Source organism: Uloborus diversus, chromosome 3 (assembly GCF_026930045.1).
Source record: "Uloborus diversus isolate 005 chromosome 3, Udiv.v.3.1, whole genome shotgun sequence".
NCBI lineage: Eukaryota > Metazoa > Arthropoda > Arachnida > Araneae > Uloboridae > Uloborus > Uloborus diversus.
Window position 1 is genome coordinate 120,713,723 of NC_072733.1, and position 18,419 is coordinate 120,732,141.

The 18,419-nt window shown below is 32.8% G+C and overlaps 1 protein-coding gene across 1 annotated transcript; it reads right to left on the reverse strand.

Moving 5' to 3' along the window:
• Positions 1-412: 412 nt before the first annotated feature.
• Positions 413-1,594, reverse strand: LOC129218918 (uncharacterized). The gene has a single exon (XM_054853239.1). The coding sequence runs from the start codon at positions 1,592-1,594 to the stop codon at positions 413-415; it is 1,182 nt and encodes a 393-aa protein (XP_054709214.1).
• Between the last annotated feature and the right edge of the window lie 16,825 nt (positions 1,595-18,419).

Below are 18,419 nucleotides of genomic sequence, written 5' to 3' on the forward strand. Positions count from 1 at the left end.
AGAACTCAGCAGTTCCACTTTTTGCAGGTTTAAAAATTCTTCGTAATTCTGTTCATTTGGTCAAAATGTTACACAAGTAACCACATTACAACCATCAACTAAAACAAAACTAACTTTTATTAACATAAAACAAAATAAAATTAAAACCATAGGAATGGTTCATGCTGGTATTACAAGGGCCAGCGGCTCCCTTCAAAATCCACATCAATCAAATCCACAAAACCTAAAGCAATCTTTCAATTTAAACTGAAACTTAGATTTGCTGTAAAAACTGGCGAGATATTTTCTCGCCAAAAGAAACTAAAAGGGAGATTCAACACACTCCCCCAGGATGAACAATTGAAATGTTCAGCAAAATTCAAATATTTAACTTTTTTTTTTAACATAATAGCAATTAAACAAATTAACATACTTACAAACTTGGTGTAAACTTCAAATGAATAACAGCTTCGATCTCAGTGAGAGTGGTTTGAATCTCTTCATAGCTCAAGCAAGATCGTCCTAAAACTTTCTTCAAGGGCGTTTTGACAGAACGCACCATGCGCTCCCAAAACCCACCCCACCAGCTGGCTCTAGGTACAATAAATTTCCACACAATTCGGTTTTTAGTAAAATACTGTTGAACCTCAGCTTTGGAAATCTTACTCCAAATCTCCTTCAGTAAACTATCAGTTTTAATAAAGGTCTTGGCATTATCACTGTATACAATTTTACAGAGTCCTCTACGTGAAACAAATCTTTTGAAAGCTAAGATGAAGGTTTCAGTGCTGAGGTCAGATGCTACTTCCAGATGAACAGCTCTAGTAACTCCACAGGTGAAGAGCACAATGTAAGCTTTTTCCGGGCCCGATTTAGTTTTGATAAAAATAGGGCCGGCGAAATCAACAGCACAGGTCTCAAATGGGGGTGATTCAATTATCCTATCCTTCGGTAAAGGAGCAATTTCTTCTTTGCCAGGTCTAACTTTAAATCTTTTGCAAATAATGCAAGATTTCAGCACAGATTTAACATATTTCCTTCCTTTGATGATGTAATATGTTTCTCGAAGATGCGCTAAGGTTGTGGCTACTCCATAATGATAAACTTTTTCATGGGTCTGAAGAATTAGCAGTTTGGTGAATTGTTCCCCGCCCGGGAGTATCCAAGGATTTTTTTCCCTTAGAGGCAGATCAGATAAGCGAAGTCTTCCCGATAAATATAATAAACCATCTTCATCCAATTTAGGGTTTAAATTGTATAAAGGAGAATTTTTATTGATAGGTTCTTCCCGTTTCAGTTCTTCAATCTCAAGAGTGAACACAGTTTGTTGAGTTAACTTTAACCAATATTTTTCCGATTTTGTAATTTCTGCAGTAGTAAGCTCACCTGACAGCTTAGTCTTTTTCTTATTAATGTTATTAAGGAATCTGAAAATCCAAGCGGTGATGTTGTATACACGATTAAGTTTACTAAATTTTCCTAAATCCAGCAATGGTTCTGTAAGTAATTTAACATTGCAGGAAAGCTGAGTAGAATTTAATTTGGACCTCTTTTCAATCAAATAATCATTATTGCTGGGAAGAATGTCATGCTTCGGCCACCTTTCTTTAGGCATCGATAACCAATCTGGACCTTCAAACCATAATGTATTTTCTACAAGACTAGTTAAACTTTCCCCTCTGGTCAACAAATCTCCAGGATTGGCTTTCCCTGGAGTAAAATTCCAAATTCTGGGGTTAGTCAAAGACTGTATTTCTTCTACCCTATTTGCCACAAATGGCTTCCAGTGTATCGGTGAACCCTTTATCCAATGTAGCGCGACAATGGAATCTGACCAAATATGGACATCTAAAACATGAGAACTAAAAACAGTTTTTAAATATTTGCACATCCTAGCAGCTATTATCGCACCCATAAGTTCGAGGCGAGGGATTGTCAAACGTTTTATAGGGGAAACCCTACATTTTGCCCAAACAAGACTGGTCCGAATTTCATTATCAATTTTGGCACATCGAAAATATGCAACAGCACCATAAGCCTTAGGACTTGCATCAGAAAAAATGTGAAGTTCTATGGTATCAAAATTTTCTAAACCCCTCGGAAAATATTTACGAGGTATCTCAAACTTGGGTAAATGATCAATTTCTGAACACCAACTTTCCCACTCGTATTTTAGATCATTAGGTAAGTTTTCGTTCCATCCTATACCTCGCTGCCAAGTTTCTTGCAACAAACTTTTCATCCTAACAGTAAATGGTAAAAGAATTCCAAGAGGATCAAATATCTTTAGAACAGTTTTCAAAACAACGCGTTTTGAAGGATTGATTTTACAATCCTCGCGAAAGTTTGGAACGTCAAAATGCAAGCTATTAGAATCGGTATTCCATAGTAAACCCAAGATCTTTAAGGTATCATTACGAAGTTCAGCTGTTTCACACATTCCCTTTTCTTCCCACATTTTTCGAAGTTTTACGGAATTAGTATTAAATTTCCGCAAATTCATTCCAGCTTCTTTAAAAATATCTGAAGCTGTCGATGATATGTAATACACTTCTTTATCAGATTTCGCACCAGATATCAAATCATCTACATAAATGGATGAATCCAAAATATTAACAACTTGGGGATGATTTTCATATTTTTTAATATGATGCTTGATCGTAGAAGCCAAAATAAAGGGGGAACAGCTTACTCCAAAAGCCGCAATCGAAAATCTCATAAATTTTAATTCACCCCTTTCGTTACTAAACCATATAAATTTCAGGTAATTCCTGTCCTCTTCCGCAATTCCAATTTGCAAAAAAGCCTTTTCTAAATCGGCGCAAAATGCAACATTATGTTTCCTAAAACTAAGTATTATATCAAGAACGTTTGGATTAATATTAGGTCCGGGGAATAAACAATCATTCAAAGAATTTAAATGTTTCTCCTTTGAAGAAGCATCAAACACCATTCTAACTTTAGAGGTTACCTTATCCTCTCTTACTACTGGTCTATGAGGCATGAAATAACTATTTTCGATTTTTGAATCAGAACATGGTTCTATAACCCCATTACGTTCCTGTTCCAAAACAATAGCTTTATAACTTTCAAATAAATTAATGTCCTTTTCAAGTTTTCTACTTAAATCGTCAAAGCGATTTCTTGCAATTCTGAAATTATTCGCAACTTTAGACTTATCTTCCTTCCATAATAAAGAAGTTTCGTATCTGTTATTTACAAACTTTAAGTTAGATTCAAATTTATCAATTATTTCCTTTTCTACTTCTGAAACATTTTCCCTAGATTGCATAATCCCGAGTGATTCCAATTCCCACAAAAATCTTAAGCTTTCGAGCTCATTATCAGGGCTTAGCTTGCTACTTACGACTGAGAAACTACAAACAGATTTTCTTTCCCCTTTCATTGACCCATCCTCTACAAAACCGCAAAGCGAGTACCCCAACAAACTATCACACAGAAAGAGTGATTTTGTTAACTTTTCAACCGGACCATAACAGATTTGGTAAAAATAATCCGCACCAATTAATAACTCGATTTGAGAACCACCTACGTTATCACAACTCGAAAACTTGTATGACACTAGCTTAGTCATAACTTCTTTGCTAAGTGGTGGGGAGTGAATACTAACACTCGAAATCACATCTGTTACTAACGCTTCAATATGAATACAACGCGATTTATCATCTACATGAGATAACTTCAACCCAACGACATCAAAATTTTTAATTTGCGGTTTAAAAGCTCCAAATGAAAATATCTGAAGTCTTTCTTGCCTTAAAACTGGAGGTTTTAATTCTGAAATTGAATTTTCTGTGACATAAGTTTTTTGACTTCCCGTGTCATAAAGAATTAAAGACAATTTAGAATTCGAATCAGATTCCACCTTAACGCATGAAGTTTGCAAAATTACCTCTTTAGTATTTACATTAGTAATATTTTTCCGACAATGAGAAACTGAAGTAATAATTGATTCTCCCCCAGTATCTCTGTTTACATTTGCGGGTTTGAAAGTTTTATTGGTACAAATTGATGTGTGATGAAAGTTACCGTTGCATATTTTGCAGCTCTCAGTTTTAAATTTGCAATTTGAGGATAGGTGATATTTACGAAGACAAACATAACATCGCCCAGTCTTCCGCAATTTTTGACGTTTGTCAGAAATAGGCTTCGACTTGCATGATTTCGAATCATGTTCTGTTGAATCGCAAAATATACAAACACCTTTTGAATTTGTAGTTAATGTAGAAGTCGTGGGAATATCCCATTTGTAATTACTAGTCTGCTGTTTATTTTTTTCCTTTTTACTACTTGAAGAATATTTTTCAGAATTCTGCAGATGAATTGTTGCTTCACGAGATTGAACTTCATTTTTTATAAATGTTAGAAGTTCATCGATGTCCATATCTGTCATACTTGACCGTTTACGATTGAAATCCAGGGCCATTTCAGTTGGAATTAATTTCAATAAAATAGGTGCAAGCAAGTGTCCGTAACTACCGGCTGTAACACCGAGGGAGTTTAAATTTCGAATTTGAACTTCAACATTATCATAAAGTTCCCTTAAGTCCCTTATGTGATAGGAATTTTTCACTGGTTTTAAATTTAACAGCTTACTCCCCATATGCGCATTAATGACTAAATCATTTCTACCATATCTGTTTTTCAACAAATCTACAGCTGATTTGTAATTTTCTGCCGTAAGTGAAAATCCTGCAACAGCATTATAAGCGCTGCCACCAAGTAGAGATTTCAAATATGAAAATTTGTCGATAGGAGATAAACTTTTGTTTTTATCAATGGCATTAGAAAATTGGCCCCAAAATTCCAACCAGCAACTGCTGTCCCCATAAAACTTATGTATGGTAAGTTTAGGAAGTTTCATACAACGCTCAATTTTGAAGGATTGAGAATTACTTTCATCTTTCGAGATTGATGACTCAAACAATTCCTTTTGACTTTCAGCAGCACGTTCATTTAAAAACTTAGTAATCTTGTACCGAAATTCTATTATTCTTTCGCTATAATGTTCAGAAGTTTCTATTTCATTTTCAAATTCTGACTCGGCAGTCAGATCTTGGATATCCGAATTTAATTTTTTCAAGCAGTCGTACTTTTCATTTAATTGGTCTTTATAAATACTTAAAAGATCAATTTTCTGCTCTGCTGCGATTTCCTCACTTTCTAGTGCTGTATCTATTTTGTTACACAGTTTAGAAGTCTGTGTTCTTAAACCTCCGCGTTTCTTCTTTAGGATTTCTAATGTACTTGTCATTTTCATTCAATGCAATATTTACAACAGGTATAATAATAAACTGAGCTTACCTGTGTAAATTTCAAGACTTTTCAGATTCAGATGATCACAATATCAAATCCGTCGCGGACGCCAAATAAAAGAACTCAGCAGTTCCACTTTTTGCAGGTTTAAAAATTCTTCGTAATTCTGTTCATTTGGTCAAAATGTTACACAAGTAACCACATTACAACCATCAACTAAAACAAAACTAACTTTTATTAACATAAAACAAAATAAAATTAAAACCATAGGAATGGTTCATGCTGGTATTACAAGGGCCAGCGGCTCCCTTCAAAATCCACATCAATCAAATCCACAAAACCTAAAGCAATCTTTCAATTTAAACTGAAACTTAGGTTTGCTGTAAAAACTGGCGAGATATTTTCTCGCCAAAAGAAACTAAAAGGGAGATTCAACAGGATGCCTTAAATACAGTTGGTAACAATTTTTATTTGACAGATTTTATCAAACCGTATGTTTTAATTCGATCGACTGTCGATGTCTTAAAACGCCAAAATAAAGTTTCAAACTCTATCTCAAATATACCATAGTCGTTTTTTTTTTCTTTTTTTTACGTTGTGTTGGCATTGAATCCTTTCTTTAAATTAATAGTTAATTACTTCATGCAAATAAAATGAAAATCATTCCTAAAACAAAAGCAAATCAATAAGTATAGTTAATGGGAAACTTTGTTTATCTGCAATTTTGCATAACTGATAACATATGATCATCTGAGAATGTTCTCTTACATTAAAATTAAGTGGAATGTGATAATATTACAAAGCAACAGTTTGAATTTTTTTGTACTATGGTGATATACTACGACCTTTTGTACAAATGAAAAAATACTACGCCAAATTAAAACTACGAGTTTCACCCAGTAAACCTTTAATTTTTTATTCGCACGAATACGATATAAAGCATTAAAATTATTATCAACTTCATTAGCAAGAAATCATTTTCTACTCCTCTGCTTTCTGCTGAAAAAAAAAACACTTTGTCTACGTTCGAAAAATTACACTTAAAAAAAACGGACTCAGTTCAACTGGTTTTGGTTTTGAATTTTAAGTGTTCGATTAAAAGAGAAACATGTGCGGGCATTTAAGCCATAACTCATAAAGCAACCTTCTATGTGAAATAGTTTAATATTCAAAGATAAAAACACTTATTTTCAATCTAATTTATCACTTCTCTAGAATGTTCGTTTCAATCGCTACGTAAGATCTTCGTCATTCTTTAATCCAATTCCATGCTTTTCGAATAATTTTAAATCTTATCATGCTGGTTAATGACAAAACATAGAAGCATGATCTTATAATTATTATTTTCATTTTTTTTTTTTGGCAAAAAGCTTTTTTGCTGTTTTTTACTACGCATTCCTTCAATGAATAGCTTTCGAAAAGGAAGGCGCAATTGCTAGGTTTGTTGGGGTGTCGGGCTGTTAATCAGAATGGCGCCAATTCGAATCCGTGCCAATAAATATCTCTTTAATATTTCTTTTTTTCCCGTCAGATGCTCACATGGGCAGGACTGTATTTGCCAGAACCTGTTTTTTTACAAGCACAATTATTGCCTTTTCACGAGTCACTACTCAGCCACACTTTTAATGATATTTATGTTTGGATTGAAAATATGTACGACCAAAAGGTGAGCGATGATCAAATTATCACAACGTTGTATTTAACGAGGTTTTGTTACTGATGTCTTTAAATTACATGCCTTCTCTTCTGCGCTTACTTTTTTTTCGGTTCTTCTTCATAATGTTCTTCCTTTGAAATTCTTAAAGAGCGAAATACCTTATAAAACGATTCGAGGCACAGTGCGGAGTTCCGCACGGGTCAACTAGTATTTTTATTATTATAAAATTGAAAAAAAAACTGGCCATTTAAATTTTTTTCCGACATTTATTTTTTTTTTTTTTTTTTGACAAACGTGCCCAGCAGGGCATGTTAAAATTTTTAAGAATTTCGTAGCCCTGACCTATTATTGTATATTTAAATTTGTTTTGTTAAAATTCTACTTTAACTTTTACTCTTGTTAAACTTATTTGAAGTACCTGTAGTTGGGGCTCATGCCTCCTCGGATTACAACGTAGCAAAATATTTCAATTTTCAGATGTTAATGAAAATCATTTTATCTAACTAAAAATGTAACTAAAAACATTAAGCACCTCAAATGGAGCAGAACCCAGAACTTTTAAGACTCTTTTATACTTTGAATATTCGGTTTGTCTGCTGAATAGGCAGTGTGCTGAATACCAACTGAATATTTAGTGTATCACTAAAGCGTTAGTTTTGCTTCAATCTATATACATTAAATAAAATTCATAATTTTGTTAATTCGTTGCGAATTGTATTCCTCTTTGGTCTTTTCCTGAATACCTGGTAAATTTATCCATTTTACCACCCTGCCAGTGCCGACGAGAGGCCATGTCAGCTTAGTCGGAAACTAGTGACCCGTCCTTTGAAGGGGCCCGGGTTGGAATCGCAGTAGACAAATTTAACAAGCTAAATGGGAGGACGGTGCCCGGTGATAAAACCGACAAGTGGCTTGCCTTAGCTCACGGCTGCCTTGCACCCTGGATCAATCGTACCTTTTTTTTCGTAAAATCTTCTAGACAGAATAACTACGAATATACTATTTGTTCTTCTCAATAAAGAAACATTTTACATCAAATTAAAATGCAGTAAATTAAATGTATGATGTTTTGAGAAATATTGATTATAAGCATTTCAAATGAATGTGTTTTCTTTACCAGACTCCTGTCTTCAATCCCAATTTTCAAAATATTGGTGTATATTTCATTCAGTATAAATTTTGCACGAAGTAAAACACTGCCATTATTGTTATCAGGGACCCTCTCAGTTTTCTGATAGGAACTTCAAATTTTACCGCCTGGTGAAATATGGTTATTCACACTTGGGAGGGGGGGGGGGGGAGACTTGTGAACATGGCATGTTTTACATAACATTAATCTTGAAAAAATCTCAGATAATAGTAGTCCCAGTACTCAATCTCTTGGACAAATATTTGGAACAATGAGATTTATGTTTCTATGGTCAAAACTTCTTCATTTGAGCAGCTGTTTTATGTAATTTCATCGTTTTCTTTTACTTGGGAAAACATATTTTAAATTGTTTAGCCAAACTTCATTATTGCAAATCGTTATATTGTTCTTTAAAATATGATGCATGTCCTGCCTTTTTTAATCATGTTCATACGTGTTCCAGGCCTGTTTATATGTTCTCCCCAAAAAGGGCACATGTAAGCAATTAAAGACATTTTTAAAAAAGTCCATGACACAAAGAAAAGGCTACCTATTTAATCTTGGAGATATTTTGGTGCTGCGAAATTGATAATATTTTGTTGAACAATAAAGAAATGTAAAAAATTGTTCCCATGTGTCCCTTTCCCCCTTACAACTAATAAAAAGGAACATTTGGGTATTTAAAAACTTGCAATTATATCTCCAGATTTGCCAAATCATCAGCTAAAATTTGCTGAATATGGGATTTTGACTAAATACCTCCCTTCGTGGCATTCTGATTTTTATTAACGTAGGTAGTTTTCTCGTGGCAAAACTTCAAGTAAGATGCAGTGCACATATAATAACATATTTATGTGTTCACTTTTTAATTATTTTGATTTTGTCCTTGCTTTTGTAATCAAGTATTAATTCGACTTTTTCCTCCTTTTTTTCGAAAATGTCCTACTTTTCGACGCTGAAAATGTTCTATGAGCTCTGTCAATTTCATGCCATCTTTCTAGACATGTTTGTTCCACAGCATGATTTACATTTGCACTGATTATTGTTAACTATTTTGAGAAGCTGTTTTAAAGAAATGGTTTAAAATTTAAAAACATTTCTTTAAGGTCTCTATACAAAAAAAAAGGAAAAACATAACTTTTGTGTTTAACACGAGGCTTGAAATATACCTGCGCAGATTGATTATTCTGATAATAATTGTAGGATTTTTTACCTTTATCGAAACAAAGTTTGCTTGAATAATTTCTTTTTTGCCTGTGGATTGCCAGATGATTTCATATGTTTCATATGGCTTTATTTCGGAATTCACAAATTAAATTGCATATATAGCTTAACTGTAACTTAGTTTAGCTTCTAGCAATAACTTATTTTCATTATTCAAAATATTAGCTCCATTAATAATATTTGTCTCCAATTTTAAAACTAGTTATATTTCCATAAAATAATTTTAGTCGACAATTTCAAAATAGTATTTTTGTTTGTTGACTTTACTTTGAGATCTGGTTAAATGTATTAGCAAATATAGCATGTCCTGTTGTTTATTCTTATGTTTTTTTATAGCTGCTTGTCAAAGGATGTATAAGGATATATGGCAGCTGACATCAAGAAATAATGTGAGTTTTTGAGTACAACATTTTAATTTTTATTAATAAACCTCATAAATAGGATTTTTTAAAGCTGGGTTGTCAGGTTTTTGACTAGTAACACTCTTTTACAGTGCACCTACTCTCTTGCACCTACAGTGAGTTTGAGTGTTTTGACTTTGCTGGTACAGTGAAACATGTGTAAGTTAACCACCTGTGGTGCACTACTTTAATGGTCAACTTAAACAGGTGGTCAACTTACAGAGGTTGAATTATACGATAAGGGCTAATTCTGTGCGTGAAAAAAGCGGTCAACTTAGACAGGTGGTAAACTTACAAGGGTGGTCAACTTCACAGGTTTTACTACCTACTTTTAGTTATTCTCTTAGGTGTTTTGTTTGGTACTTGGTGTTTAGTTATGTTAGTTAGGTTCTTTGATACATAATTTTCATCATGTTCACCAACAATTCCATCAATGTTAAACTTAATTTTTATTATTATTTTCATACTTTAGCTGAATTAAATTTTGAACTTCCATATGAGGCAGTGAGATTGCAACCGTAGCTCTGCAAAAAAAGTTATTTTGCTCCACATTTCACAGTTGAGCGTTCAAAAGCATGAGGCATGATATAGTGCTCAAATTTTCTTATTAAGTAAAAAATAATTATTTTTATGCTAGTGTTGAAAATGATTATTATAGCTCAAAAATAATTTTAGATAAGTGTTTTTGAGATTTAAATTTAGTTTTTTGTTGAATTTTATGCAAAATATCGAGCTGCTCCTCAAATTCACCACAAATCAGGGTTGAGTTTTGGACTGTTTAAAACTGGTTTCGGACAGAACAGGCGGTTTTTACGGTCCAAAAGTACCCTAATCTGTCAAAGTATGCTAAAGCTAAAAGTGTAATCAAATCAACTCATATTTACTGCAATATTAATAATGCATAAATAATAAGTTTTAATTAATGAGTATTGTATTTTCTCTGAAAATTTCATTAATAAATATTTTACTTAAACAAATTGCCCATAACTCAATTATGCAAAAACTTTCTTATGTAACAGTTGGTAGAGTTATGAAAAGAAATTCACTTCACTACCAAGACAACTAGTTTCAGTTCCATTTATAACTCAGAAAAATGTTATTAAATGTGAAATTTTTTGGTGGAAAAAAAAATTTAATGGTTTTTGCGTTCAAGTTTTACATGATATTTTAACTTTTTTTTTACGATAGATTAAAGGATAGATTAAAGAATAATAAATTGATTAAATACATGCACTAAAATTTTAAAACTTGTGCATTTTTTTTAAATTCATATTTTTTATATAATATACATTCTGAAACTATTTATTGTATTTCGGTCAATTATTGAACTATATTTTGAGCATTTTCTTTTGCACACGTGCATAAATGCCAAAAAGTTTGGTTACTATTATGAAACAAGAAAAAAAACGCGTACAATTTGGAATGTTTAATGATGAATTCAACTTCTATGTAACTGTATATTTTTATACTTGAATGGTCAACATTGAATGAATATTCAATATAAAACATAACTTTGACGCATTTTGTTCTGTTTTTGATATTTTCTCACAAAATACAGTTTCTCGAAAAATGTAGTTTTGGACAGGACTGTTGTGTCCAAAACCTTGCCAACCCTGCTACAGATGCTTGTCAAATTGTTTCTCCAAGGTTCGCAACCCAAACCCTGGTAGGTGCTGCTGTACAGCAAGACTTGAAAAAAAATCAATGTTAGTCCACTCCACTTAGGACGTTATCTTTAAAGTCATTTTATTCAAAAACTTGCATATGTCCACTTACATCCCTTCACTTCTCACTGCTTCATATGATGTACTTCTAAAAGAAGCTTTGCACTGTTTATATTTGCTATCATCTGAAAAATTATATTTTGGTACTGGGATTTTAAACTATTCATATTAGCTGAGACTTGTTGATTCTATTAGAAGGCTTAATCTGCTTTGCACTCAGAGTTTGGGGATCTGTTAATCAGTTCCTGATCTTGTAAAAATGATCGCTTATGTTAATGCCACAGGACCATAATGTTTAATGGGTCTAGTTTGCATTTCAGTGCTAGCGATTATTTTTGCATTAAATTTTTTTGAGAATGCAAGGCTAATTTTTCTTTTAAAACATGTTTCAAAAGTGAAAACGTCTCCAAAAGTAATAAAACTTACCAGCAAAGATTCTTCTTCATTTTTAATAGAAGTAAAAAACAGAAATTGTGTGGTAACAAAAGCTCTCCATTGAAAAAAGATTTGAAAATAAATGCAAATATAGCATTAAAAATATATTTCTCTTTAAGTTAACATTAGCAATTGGTGGTTCTCAAGTAGCCCCTTTAATGCGAGTAGGGTTCATAACTGGGGAACTATAGTTTATGCCTGTCTTTAATACTACTGTTAGCAGAATTCTTTAATGAAAGTAAAACTTATAATTTTTCTACAATGCTTTTTTTTTATTTTAGGACACAAAGACATGAAGAAAAGTGTGAAGAATCGATGTATTATAATATTCTGTAAATACTGTTGGACAATTTGTTTGTAATTATTGTTAATAAACAGTCTGTATTGATTTATTATAACTGTCTTTTTAAATTTATTTTGTGTTTGCTGAGAATAGAGTTACCACAAAACTGAAAAGTCTCCCTAGAGTAAAAGTTTATTTAATTGATGCTTGTGCCATATTTGTATATCATAGAAAAAAAAAAGTCCAAAAAATAATTTACTAGTAATTTATTCTCCATATAATTTAGTTTGAATTGTACATTTTAACAAGTATATTTTATTAAAATAATATCAACGAGCTGATGTGTGCATCACATGACTTCCTTTTACACCAATTTAATGCTATTTCCCTATTATTGCAATTTTAATGGGATTCTCTCTCTAACTCTTTAAATATCACTAGCAATGGCCACATTGAAAGCAGATTTAAAAAAAAAAAAATCGCCAAATTTTTCGCCAAGTTGGCGACAAAACTTGGCAACCAAAAGACTGGCGATATATCGCCAAGTGACCGCCAAATTATAACACCACTTGAGTTTGCATCGAAATTAACAATGATTTCCCCCCAAAAAGGTGCAAAAGACCCCTTTAGAAACACCCGAATGCAACCAAAATAGGAGGTGCACAACTAGACCCCACTACGAGTCTATGTACCAAATTTCAACTTTCTAGGACATACCATTTTTGAGTTATGCGAGATACATACGCACATACGCACATACGCACATACATACAGACGTCACGAGAAAAGTCGTTGTAATTACCTCGGTGATGGTCAAAATGGATATTTCGCGTGTCTATACATTCTTAGGCACTTTTCCGCATGTGGTCGAATCGAAAAAAAAACTCAACATTCATTTGGGGGTGAGCAAAATGGAAATTAAGGGCGATTTTTGAGTGAAAATTTTTTCGCGAATACAATACTTCCTTTTTTGTAAAAGGAAGTAAAAATTAACATTTCTGGAGAAGTCTACTGTATCAATTCAATGTTATTCGGTGCAACTTGTACAATTTGACCTATACCTAACTTCCTGTGCTCAAATTTGTTAGAAGGTCGCTATGAGACCGAGAACTAAATGCCAGTTCAATATCCAAAAACAAACAAATTAATTTATTTAATAATAATATAATGTTACGTTGAATTTGGGATTTGTTTTGTGTTCATCTGCTTGATAATGAACTGTTCTTCATAAAATTAAATGAATGTATGATCACAGATTAGCAAACTTTTTACGCCTGAATCAGATCCTACATAGTAAATAATAAAGTTAAAAAAAAAGTCTTCAACTTTACTTGCAAATTGGGTTTAAATTTACATTCACCTGTATATAATTAACATTGTATTTACAGCATTCGATGAATACATGAGAATTTTTGTTAAAGAAAAATGAAATGCCCTATTCAAATTTTAATTGGAAAATAAAGCTAGTACAGTGAAACCTGTATAAGTTGACCACCTGCGGTGCATTACTTTAGTTGTCAACTTGAACAAGTGTCAACTTACAAAGGTAGATTTATATGATAAGGGCCAATTCCGTGCCTGAAAAAAGCGTTCAACTTAGACAGGTGGTCAACTTCACAGGTTTTACTGTATTACATTGTGTAAATTGGGATATAAAATTTTGAAAAGGTTTTAATCCTTTATTAAAAAGCAAGTGAGAATTTGTTTAGAGAAAAACTTTTTATAAAATTAGCAGTAGTTTAGCTTTGCGTTATAATTTCTGCAAATTTTCTGAAAACATAAAAGTTTTGTTGTATCAAATTTTCATGAATCAGATCAAAGGTACTGTAAACTTATTGCAAACTATTAAAAACTTCTCTTGGATGCATAACATAAATATTCGTTGTTTAATTTAATTATATTTTTATAGGTGTAAAATATTTTTCTACAGTTATTGCTAAAACTAAAATAATTGTTTGCTAGAAACACTACTAATTTTGAGACCTGATTTTTTTCAAAGGAGTGTAGTATTATAAATTCAAATTTTTAATACAATAAAGATTGTTCGATTACAAATATTTCTGCAATGAATGCAATAAAAGTATGTTCTAGTTTGCAGTGGGTTCACAATACTTTTTGTTAAAAAAAATGGCTACTTATTCACTAATTTGTGGAAAATTTGGTACAACAGAAGAATTTGATGCACCTAAGCAAATTTGCAATGAACCTGCAACAATTTGATATGACTTACAGGACAAACTTGCTGCAAGTTCAGTTCGTGGGGACTACAAGGCTTGCATCAGACTTGCAGACTTGTCGCATCCATTTTGATGCAAGTTTGCTGCAAGCAAAAGAATGCTATGCAAATTTGATATGAACTGGTAGCAAATTTGATATGACAAAGCTCAGTTTGAAGCAAACTTGTCACAGCAAAGCTTCACTTGCTTTGAACTTGCAGCAAGTTTGATACCACAAAAATGACTTTCCTACTGGTTTGCAACGAACTTGCAGCAAACTTGATAAGACTTGCAGGACAAACTTGCTGCAAGTTCACTTCGTGGGGAAAGCAAGGCTTGCATAAGCTTGCATCTCGTTTGCATCTGACTTGCAGACTTGTCTCATCCAATTTGATGCAAGTTTGCAGAATTGCAAAGCAAATTTGTTGCAAGTTTGCTGCAAGCAAAAAATGCTATCTGGGGTCCTGCTTCAATGCGTCCGAGCGCACACCATAACTCAGAATCTTCCAATCGTCTTCTGGAAGCCATACAAACATGTCTGTCTTCAAAACAAATCGTTCTAAAGTTCTTAACACTTTTTATCGGCATCTGTATTGATTTATTATAACTGTCTTTTTAAATTTATTTTGTGTTTGCTGAGATTAGGGTTACCACAAAAATTAAAAGTCTCCGTAGAGTCAAAGTTCATTTAATGGATGTTGTGCTGTATTTGTATTTCATAGAAAAAAAAAGTCCCAAAAAAATTTTACTAGTAATTTATTCTCCATATAATTTAGTTTGAATTGTACATTTTAACATGTATATTTTATTAAAATAATAGCAAAAATTAACATTTCTGATGGAGAAGCCTACTGTATCAATTCAATGTTATTCAGTACAACTTGTACAATTTTATCCATACCTTACTTCCTGTGCTCAAATTTGTTTGAAAGTCGCTATGAGACCGTGAACTAAATGCTAGTTCAATATCCAAAAACAAATTAATTACTTTAATAATAATATAATGTTACATTGAATATGGGATTTGTTTTGTGTTCATCTGCTTGATAATCAACTGTTCTTCATAAAATTAAATGAATGTATGATCGCAGATTAACAAAAACTTTTTACGCCTGAATCAGATTCTACATAGTAAATAATAATGTTAAAAAAAAGTCTTCAAATTTACTTGCAAATAGGGTTTAAATTTACATTCACCTGTATATAATTAACATTGTATTTACAGCATTAGATGAATGCATGAAAATTTTTGTTAAAGAAAAATGAAATGCCCTATTCAAATTTTAATTGGTAAATGAAGCTATAGTATTACATTGCGAAAATTGGGACATAAAATTTTGAAAAGGTTTTAATCCTTTATTAAAAAACAAGTGAGAATTGGTTTAGAGTAAAACTTTTATAAAATTTGTAGTTTTTAGCTTTGCGTTATAATTTCTGCAAATTTTCTGAAAACATAAAAGTTTTGTTGTATCAAATTTTGGTGAATCAGATCAAAGGTACTGTTAACTTATTGCAAACTATTACAAACTTCTCTTGGATGCATAACATAAATATTCATCGTTAAATTTAATTGTATCTTTATAGGTATAAAATATTTTTCTACAGTTATTGCTAAAATTAAAATAATTGTTTGGTAGAAATACTACTAATTTTGTGACATGATTTTTTTCAAAAGAGTGTAGTATTATTAATTCAAATTTTTAATACAATAAAGTTTGTGTTCGATTACAAATATTTCTGTAGTGAATACAATAAAAGTTTTCTAGTTTGCAGTGGGTTCACAATACTTTTTGTTAAAAATGGCTACTTCACTAATTTGTGGATAATTTGGTACAACAAACTTTTCTATTAGTTTGCAGAAAATTTTCAGAATTTGATGCACCTAAGCAAATTTGCAATGAACTTGCAACAGTTTGATATGACTTGCAGGATAAACTTGCTGCAAGTTCAGTTCGTAAGGACTACAAGGCTTGCATCAGACTTGTCGCATCCATTTTGATGCAAGTTTGCAGAATTGCAAAGCAAGTTTGCTGCAAGCAAAAAATGCTATGCAAATTTGCAATGAACTTGTAGCAAATTTGATATGACAAAGCTCAGTTTGAATACAGTTTGAAGCAAATTTGTGACAGCAAAGCTTCAGTTGCTTTGAACTTGCAGCAAGTTTGATACCACAAAAATGACTTTCCTACTGGTTTGCAACGAACTTGCAGCAAACTTGATAAAAGTTGCAGGACAAACTTGCTGCAAGTTCACTTCGTCGGGAAAGCAAGGCTAGCATAAGCTTGCATCTCGTTTGCATCTGACTTGCAGACTTGTCGCACCCAATTAGACGCAACTTTGCAGAATTGCAAAGCATATTTGTTGCAAGTTTGCTGCAAGCAAAAAATGCTATCTGGGTACAAGCAACTCCTGTAACCCCTCACAAGCTGCTTTCTTATACGACTTCCTTTTTTGTATATTTCTCGACACGAAACCGTGATTGGCTGCTACTAAACTTATTTGAATGCTTCTAACTATACCTTTCAGTCTCTTTACCGTGCTTAACTTTTAGCAGTGAGTGTATATTTAATTCACGGCTTAAAAATTAAAACTCAATACCACTACACACCTTTCACTAGTCACTGATCTAAACGAGCTGATGTGTGCATCACATGACTTCCTTTTACTCCAATTTAATGTCATTTCCCCATTATTCGCTATTTTAATGTGATTCAATATTTATTCTCTAAATATCACCAACAATGGCCAAATTGAAACCAAAAAAAAAAAAAAAACCTCCGCCAAATTTGTCGCCAAGTTGGCGACAAAACTTGGCGACCAAAAGACTGGCGATATATCGCCAAGTGTCCGACAAATTATAACGCCACTTGAGTTTACATCGAAATTAACAATGATTTCCCCCCAAAAAGGTGCAAAAGACCCCCTTAGGAACATCCGAAAGCAACCAAAAGGGGAGGTGCACAACTAGACCCCACTACGAGTCTATGTACCAAATTTCAACTTTCTAGGACATACCATTTTTGAGTTATGCGAGATACATACGCACATACGCACATACGCACATACACACATACGCACATACATACAGACGTCATGAGAAAAGTCGTTGTAATTACCTCGGTGATGGTCAAAATGGATATTTCGCGTGTCTATACATTCTTAGGCACTTTTCCGCATGTGGTCGAATCGAAAAAAAAACTCAACATTCATTTGGGGGTGAGCAAAATGGAAATTAAGGGCGATTTTTGAGTGAAAATTTTTTCGCGAATACAATACTTCCTTTTTTGTAAAAGGAAGTAAAAAGGGCTATACGAGTTTGCGCAGATCACGATGCAACTTTTCTCCCGATTCCCTCCAATACCGGACTAGTCCAATATACCTCAGATGCTTCGGCCAAGTGAGACGTCATCATTTCTATTGTCCGCCTTTAGTCCAAGATTATAGCTTCCGAGCAATAAAGTTGGGTAGAGTTGGTCTTTCGACCAATAGGAAAGCATCTGAGTGCACGGGCAAATCCAACATGGCTGACTGCTTGAATCCGAAGTAGAAGACTAAGAAATTTATTAAATAATGGACTTTATTAGCGAGAAAAAATGTCTATGGGATGTTTAAAGTCCCTTGTACTGCATGAAGATTTATAGGATATGGTTAATGAGGGAGTATTTTCAAGGAATTGATTAATCAGCGATTGCCGAAAGCATGCCTTACATACGGTAAAGATATCCTTTTCGATGTTTATTTATTTGCTTGATATAGTGCGTGAAAGAAAAATCTTAAATGCTGTGATACCTTTAGTTTTATTGTTGTTCGTGCTGAAATTTCGCCTGTAAATTTGGCTAATTCTTACATTAATTCGTAGTTTTGGTTAAAGGTACATTGGCGACAGTACCGGTACATATCGACGCCAAATGATTGTTTACATTTTACTGAATCCTTGTCAAATTACTGGAAAAAATAACAATAATCTTAATTTGATTATTTGCCGTATTATTTCTCATAGTGCGTATGTGCGAAATGTAAAACTGTTTACATAAAACAGTATCATATAAAAAGTAGGCTGATGCTTGATACATAATTTTTATATTAAATGTTTG